This window comes from Octodon degus, unplaced genomic scaffold (genome assembly GCF_000260255.1).
Source record: "Octodon degus isolate 3935 unplaced genomic scaffold, OctDeg1.0 scaffold00001, whole genome shotgun sequence".
Lineage (NCBI taxonomy): Eukaryota > Metazoa > Chordata > Mammalia > Rodentia > Octodontidae > Octodon > Octodon degus.
Window position 1 is genome coordinate 11,381,944 of NW_004524577.1, and position 8,347 is coordinate 11,390,290.

At 39.8% G+C, this 8,347-nt stretch overlaps 1 protein-coding gene across 9 annotated transcripts in view; it reads right to left on the reverse strand.

Annotated features, from left to right (window-relative positions):
- The window catches only part of Dst (dystonin), a 482,621-nt gene that overhangs the window by 34,681 nt on the left and 439,593 nt on the right, over positions 1 to 8,347 (reverse strand). For all 9 annotated transcript variants that reach the window (XM_004623003.3, XM_023701151.1, XM_023700937.1 and 6 more), the window contains 4 exons: positions 5,611 to 5,781; positions 4,635 to 4,790; positions 4,234 to 4,440; positions 1,500 to 1,619 (listed from right to left, as the gene is read on the reverse strand). In XM_004623003.3, coding sequence (XP_004623060.1) covers positions 1,500 to 1,619; positions 4,234 to 4,440; positions 4,635 to 4,790; positions 5,611 to 5,781 — 654 coding nt within the window. The remainder of the gene's footprint in view (positions 1 to 1,499; positions 1,620 to 4,233; positions 4,441 to 4,634; positions 4,791 to 5,610; positions 5,782 to 8,347) is intronic.

Here is an 8,347-nt window from a genome sequence, read left to right on the forward strand (position 1 = left end):
AGCTCGAGGGTGGAGGCTGCTATAGAACAGGACTCTCATAAACCCTACTGCAGTCAGAGAACAGAATGTTTCTCTAGCAGCAACCCCCATGGGTGAAGACAATGGCTAAGAATTTTCTGATGATGGTAAATCTTATGATACCAATGTAAAGGTTTTCATATTACCAATGTAACATTACTGTATTGTCACTGTATACATTAATGTATTTAACATTACCAATGTAAATGGTTTTCTTTTAACCTTTTAAAATGTTTTAGCAGCAATTTATACCTCACTGCCTAAAATTAGACTTCTCTGCCTGTCTGCAGGAACCACTTTCCTTTATCTGCATCCGTACCCTGATGGCTGATAGCCAATTTACAAACAGAATTATAGAGAGACCCAAAAAAAGAGTTGGGAAGGGTAGCAGGAAATGCTCTTGAATACCTTGTGGAAGAAACACGAATATTTAAAAACACATTTCTACATGCATCTAGGTGACAAGAAAGTCATTGAGACTATGTGTCTTTGAGGATATGGGTGGAATTTTATATATATGTATCAACTGTTAGGTAGTAGCAATCATTTTCTTCTGTTTAAAAGAATCTATACTCAAAATTTGTATTCCTTTTTACTATAGAATTATCTTCAAGGTTGCATTTGAGCTCTGAAAAAATCTGACATGACAGTGATTACAAAAATTGAAATGCCAGGGCTGGCCAAATAATAGCTCAGCAGATTGAAGCACCTGCAACCAGGTGCAGGGGTCGGGGGTTCAATCCCCAGGCCTGCCATGCCGGCCCTGCCCCTGGAGCACGCTGAGAGCAACTGCGACTGGGCATGGTGGTACACACCTGTAATCCCAGCTCTTGGGAGGTCGTGAAACAGGCGGATCACTAGAAGTCCAATCTTGTAGTGAGACCCTGAATACCCTGTAGACCTTCCCCCAAAAAATACAGACTGAAATGTCAATGTTCCACTGCAAAACCCTTCTTCTGTTTTGGAACACAGACATATTACAGGTGTAAATCTGAACAAAAAACTCTCAATTATTAGTAAAATGGTAGGCAGGGCCAGCAAGATAGCTCAGCAGATTAAAGCGCCTGCTCAGGCAGGGCGCAGTTGCCAGGGTTTGGCATGCGCTGAGACAGCGATTGAGACTGGGCATGGTGATACACACCTGTAATCCCAGCGCTTGGGAGGCTGAAAACAGGAGAATCACTACGAGCCCAACCTACGTAGTGAGACCCTGTAGATGCTGTAGACCCTATAGACCCTGCAGACCCTGTAGACCCTGCAGACCCTGTAGACCCTGAAGAATCTGTCCTAAATTCAGGGAAAAAAAATGAAGATATTATTGCCACGTGACCAATGTGGAGAGCTACTGGTTTTAAACTCAGTACAGGTTTCCACGGGTGGTCTTTGTTGCTCTAGTGAGGAGTAAATACATGATCAAGAAAGAATCTGGACATGATCTTGAAATACATAACACAGCAATACGCCTTCCTTAACAGACTCACCTTATGTTGTGCAAGCTGTGTTTTTATTTTGTCTGGATCATTGGCAATTTCCAGGTCAGAATCCAGAGAATTTTCTGACTCTTCAAGCCACTCCATAAGTTTACTCCATGCCTCGTGGAACTGTAAAAGAAGTTCTCATCTTTGTTCAGAAAAACTCTGAGCACGTATTTGAAATACAGCATGTTTTAAAACAGAAATTAAATTAATAAGTCATGCTGACAATTATTAATTCAAAATTTCCCTTAAAAAAAGAAATGCTTTTATCAGCAAAGTATATAATGCCTTGATGACGCTTGGTGTGTGCGGTTGTGGCTGGCAGTCTCTTTGCTGTAACTCATCCAACATGGCACTTTAGAAAACAGCAAGGAGGCTAGAGACAGCTACGGCGCTCCAGGGAAGCTTCCTTTCCTCCTACTTTTTTTTTTTTTTCAAATCTTAACATAAATTGTCAAAAACTTGTTTTTGTATTTATTTCATTTATTATCATTATTTTTTTTTATGTCCATTAGTCTCTTGGTCTGGATTTACATCTAAGGTGTTTAACTCCTCTGTTAAGAAAAAGGAAGAAAACGGGAAGGAGAACTACAGAACCTGTAAATTTGTTTTGTAAAGCAGCAAAAATGAAAAGGGGTCATTACATTCCTATTTAATACAAAGCTAGTTTAATATGTTTACTGCGTTACCAGAACCCTCACGTTACTGCTTATGCCTTACGTAGTGATTTTATAGGTATAAGCACCCGTAATATTGGAGTTCTTAGCCAGTATGATTCTCTTTCCCATCTGAGACCTTGCAAATATTTTGCGTAGCATATATCTGATTTTAGGCACAGTATCTTTTCTGTTTATCATACACAAAACTAGTGGGCTTTTTCTGTACCTGATTGGGAAACTGGTTACAAATTATTTCTTATAACCAATGTAAATAAACAAGTATTTGCCCAAAACAAGGTAATTGATGCAAAATCCTTATATTTCAAAGCATATTAATAATGAAATAACAAAAACATCTAATAATAAGAGCAAACTCAGGCACAGAATCGCAAAGCTACAAGGGCCCACTACATATTATCACATTACAATTCTACTCTCCCCACGCATCCCATTCATCACCCTAATCAATTTACACATGCGAGAAAGCAAGGTCAGAACAGGCACGTGAATTGCCAGCACCAGAGAGCTATAATCAACATGGAGGCCAAAAACACTGATCAATATGAAAAAAATTGCTGGTCTAGGTGCTGAGCAGTTAACAGAGGACAAGATGACTGGACATGAAATGCGATGATAAAAAACCACAGGCTCTAAAATGGGCTCTGTCTTTGAAGCTATTTTTAAGTCATATAATAAGAGGCATGGCTTTCTGGGGATGAAAACAGTACAGAATATTTACATAATTAAGAATGAAACAGACTAAGAGGAGATGGGAAAAAGAGAGCGAACATCTTCATTAAAGCTGATGTTTATAACGCAAGATGAACTGCAGAAGACCCTGTGTCACATAATGTAGAGACAAAAACATTAGGCTCAGGATGATTACTATACAAAAGAACTAAAGTAGCGGCAGATTCTATGCCAGAGACTCCCTTCCAGTGTGTAATTCCGTAACAAGGCAATTTGTTATTTCTAAGCCTCAAAAACTGTATACTGCTAGTGTTAAACTCTAAAATACCTGACACTTGTGGTACTGTCTTGTACTTCCTAACTGAGCCTATCTCTCCCACACCATGGAATACAACAATGTTAAGCAAATGCAGGTGAATGAGGCAAAAAAGGTTACTAAATAAGTTCAGCCTCAATAGTATACTAAACTTTTGATAAAATTATTAAATACATTTTTAAAAAGATGTATGCCCAGTAAGATGGGTATACCTTACTTTCAGTGTACAGAGACACTCAGAGATGTATAATTTTACCTCTTCTATATTTAGTCTAGAATTGAATGTCAATAGTAGCCAAAGAGGAGAGAAAATTTCTTGTGAAATACTCTAGCTGAAATTAAGCACTGCTAAAAGACCTGAACAACTGTTTTAAAATGAGATAAAGCTGAATTAAAATGCTAGGGAGGTGGAGCTGGGGAGATAGCCCAGCAGTCTAAAGCACCTGCTTAGGCATAGGCAGCCACAGGGGGCCACAAAATGATCCCCGGCACCACATGCTGCACCAGCCCCACTCTCAGGTTGGGCTGAGCTGGCAAAAAAAAAAAAAAAAAAAAAAAAACTGCTAGGGAAGAGATGCAGGGTTGTCAGCAAGTGCTGAGAAAGGTAGTGAGTGCCAGCCAACTCAGACCCAGACACGCCCCTTGCCCAGCTGCCTGGGTACTGCACATCTGCCTGTTGACTCTAAGATTGAGGCTGTTCATCTTAGGAAGTTCACATAGCTAAGTGATATAGTAAAGTCTATAGTATACTCTGAGTATGAGAGTGGAGGCCAAAAGACAGAGGAAAAATAAACCCAGAACAAAATTTGGAGTTCCTTCTTGTGCCTTAACAATAAAGGCCCCTCTAAGCCAAGCTATAACTAGGCTTCTCAAGATTAATTCACAGGGCCTGACATTGCTGCCAGCTGCGAAACACGAAAGCAGCATGCCAAGGTAAGCCACGGCCCTTCCAGGAGATGCGCCCAGCTCCCGGTCGCTGCTGCCAGCACAGCCCACGGCGTAGCATCTCCATGCCATGAGCTTCAATCACTGCAACTAGCTGCCAAGGTCGGAGAACCCTCCAAGGCTTTCTTACCTGCTTGGCTCTCTTCCTTGCCTCATCCAGTGATCTTCCTCTTTCTATTAACCGCTGAACGACTTTTTCCCATCGACTCTGCACACTGATTAGTAGATTCTTAATGAGGACAACATCTTGCTTCTGGCTGAAATACTTTAAGTGGGTTCCAGTTTTGTCCAGCTCTATGATTTGCTCACGATGAGAATTGACTTCATTGGCAAAGACCTTCCCCCCGAAAAGAGACATGATCAGAAATAAGGGAAAAATGAATCCAATCTTAGAAATATTTCAGGTATCATGAAGCTCATCATGTTGCATAAAACAAGACAAAGTTTTCAACTACCAAATCCACGCTTCAGACTGTAAAACATCTCGTGTATCAAAGGAAAGAGTCGGCTAGCCGAGTGGACACTACATACCTTGTGCTCATCAATCTGAAACAAGACTGTGTCCAAGATAAGACTTGGCGGGGAAGCCACATTCAGGGTCTGCTCCGCCTGGGTGAGCCAGCTGATGAAGTCCTGCAAGGAGTCGTGGAACTGCACGGCCAAGCTGAGGGCCTCTTCCAGTTTAGCCTGCAAAGACAGCTTAGTTAGTGCAGTATCTGCTGCTGAAGGGCTTTGGTCACTCTGTGTCATCGTAATCCTTCCTTGGAAGAGTCCTTTCCCTTTCATTTTGCATCTTTATTAACAAAGCAACTACAATTGTAATGACGCTTTACTAACATACTGCCAAACTAAGCTCCTTTAAACTCCATCTAGTAAGAAACATTTCCTTACAGGGGGAAAAAAAGGACACTAAACTGGGTTCTGTGGCAATTAACAACAACAGCAAACCCCACTAAACAGAATAAGAAGAAAAACTGACATTCATACAATTAGTTGTTGGAATTAAGAGTCCCGTAAAATATACTTTATGGTCAATCAGTAATGCTATATAACCTAGTAATTTAGCCTACAGTTTATCTTATAGCATTAATGGTATTATTGAGATTTTTCAGATTATTCCATGCTTTTCTTTAAAGTAGCAAAAAATACACAATCTATAAATCATAATTCCTTTCTCACATTTCTATGGAAGCACTGATAAATGTATAAACAACTCTGTTCCTCTTTCCTTTAATGATTAGGATTAAAACAGAATTAACAACTTTTAAGTTGAATATTCATAATATATAGAAATATACTTAAGTGACACTTGGTGTATTAAATATTTTCATCCACAATGCACAGATTCCTTTAATTGTTCTTTTGGGTTAGAATACAACTTTCACCTCACAAAATCTTCATGTATACAAAAGTTCTACTTTTGATAGGTCTCGGAAATAAGGCAAACACACACGAAATAGTCTATTATATTTCTGTAATACTGATTCTATTATATTAAAGCACATACTTTCCTTTCGTTGAGTTTTGTTTCCACTGATTCCCATTTTTCTTTCAAGTTATTTATATCTTGATCAACATTTGTCTCTGCAGATTTGGGGCATCTTGCAAGCATCTGCTGGCCTTTCTGCATCAGGTTCTTGTATATTTCTTCTTTAATGTCAAACGCAGCACAGACTTCCTAAATTTGAGATGACCTCAAGTTATATGGCTTTTAAGAGAACAGTATCTAAGAGTTCTATTTTTTAAGCCATCAATCCCCAATCCTCCACCAAACGTTCATTTATCATACGCAGAACTGATAAGGTTCAATTCCTCACCCTGTTGGAACAGTATCTAAGGCTACAGCCAGATACTGTAGCCAGAAACGGAGCTTCCACTGTCCATCCACTCTGGCACACTAAGGTTTGAAGTATTAGTTTGCATATTGTCAGGCAAGGTTTCTTTGTAACGTACCTAATCAGCTCTCAAGTAATTTAAGCTTTTTTGGGTCTCAATTTCCTTCCCACTCTGTAAAGTGATGCACATTTATATCCTTCATTGTATTATGACACAGTAACTGTGTTTGATTTGTATAATTTATTCCTTGATCAAAAAATATGCAATGGATGGAAAGCAAAGTACAAGGATACTTACACTGATTATTCAGTTTCATAGACTACAACAGTCATACTTAGTGGTACTATGAGTAGAATCTCACTTAAAACATTAAATTTGGGCTGGCCAGAGAGCTCAACAGATTAAAGTACCTGCTTAGGCAGACTCAGGGGCTGGGGGTTCGAACCCCTGCCAGGGGTGCCTGCCCGGCTCCCAGGGTGAGCTGAGACTGCTACTGGGACTGGGGTGTGGTGGGGTGTGGTGGCGTGCGCCTATAATCCCAGCGCTTGGGAGGCTGAAAATCAGGAAGGATTACTACAGGTCCCATCTGTGTAGTGAGACTGTGCAGACCCTGCACTAAATACATTAAGAAAAAAGTATTAAATTTGACTGAGTGCATATCCTCTATTGAGAATATAGGAAGATGTTGCTTAAACAGATTCAAAATTTAAGACCAGTGAAATAAAATATATATTTTCATTAAAACATTAAGATTAGTTCTAGTTCACTGACTGAATTACAATGTAGGTCAAATCATAGTTTTCACTGACAAACCTATATTTCACTAATATTTTCAGCCTCACAATTTTATAAGTTGGGGCACAATTCACTATTTAAAAGCGCATATTCGTGTTTCTTAGCAAATTCTTACATTTATGCAAGTAAGTACCACTAACTCTAGAACATGTGCATCATCTCAAAACTTTATAATTTCCTTTTAAAAATCCCTTTCAAAATATATTTGCAGGGGCCGGGGAGATGGCTCAGTAGAGTAAGTGCTTCCCTGGCAAGCACAAGGGCCTGAGTTCAATCCCCGGTTCCGGAAAAAAAAAAAAAAAATCATAATTGCACCTAATCAAAACTTTCCTAAGAGACTTACACACAAGGAATGACCAAACTAGGTGGTGAATGACTGAATTTAATAAAAAAAAAACTTACAATAAGGGACATATTGCCATTAATTGTCCTAAAAGTAAACCCTACACTTCGAACACACATACTCCACCATTCTTGTCACTGTCTGAGGCACTTCTGGCGTCCTTCTTTCCTGTCTTTATGAAATGTAATTAAACAAATATGGGAAATGCTGCTGCCTGTATCATCCAAGGCAAGGCGGTTCATGAAACATCATGGCGAGGCCTCATCCACCTTATTTACTGGATCTGGCACGGCGTGACTTCCGGCTCCTTCCCAAAGTATAAATGACTATGAAAGCTAAGTGTCTTGAACTAATTAAAGAGACTGAAACAGCCGAAGCAATCCAACTAAAGCCACAGAAGAGGACTTCCAGAACTGCTTTCGAAAGTGGTAAGAAAAATGGGGGTGTGTTTGAAGCAAGGGGAAATATTTGGGGGGAGATTAATGGCAATGTCATTTACTGTCATTTTTAAAAATGTAAATATCTTTAGCTGTGTTTAGATTACATTTTGTAATTTTCTTCATTTGTAGCAAAGTCAAATTAAAAGACCATTACTCAAATGGTATTACTAATAGCAATAACTCTTCAAAAAAAAATTTTTTTTTTTGTATTTTAGGGAAGGGTCTACAGGGCCTTCAGGGTCTCACTACTAGATTAGACTCATAGTGATCCACCTGTTTACAGCCTCCCAAGAGCTGGGATCACAAGCGTGCGCCACCACGGCAGGCCCAGGATCGAACTCCCAGCCCCTGTGCCAGTTTGCGGGCACTTTAATCCACTGAGCTATTTGGCCGGCCCGAAAATTCTTTTAATCATGAAATTTCTATAGCCTCAGACATGGTATACAGTTACAGAAAGTTCATTTTAAATAGCCTATTGTGGCAACTAAGCTTGACTGTGCCAACCTGACTTGGGGCGAACACACTTTCTGCCGTAAGTGTGGCCGGCCGGGTCACCTGGCCACGCACACTGTGGTCTGTACCTGGTGCCTCCTCCGCTCCCTGCCACCTTGAAGTGCGCAGCTTTGCTCCAACACACCCTTCCACCACCTATTTCTGCCTTGCAACCACTAATACAGACTAAATCCCCTTAACATGTGAGCCAAATTAAACCTCCTTTAAGTTCTGAGTATCTTGTAGGACACCACTCAATCCAAGTACACTAACATAAAATATTTTTCTAAGTCATTACTAATATTCTTCTGAATTACCATTTTAATTTTTTTTTTTTT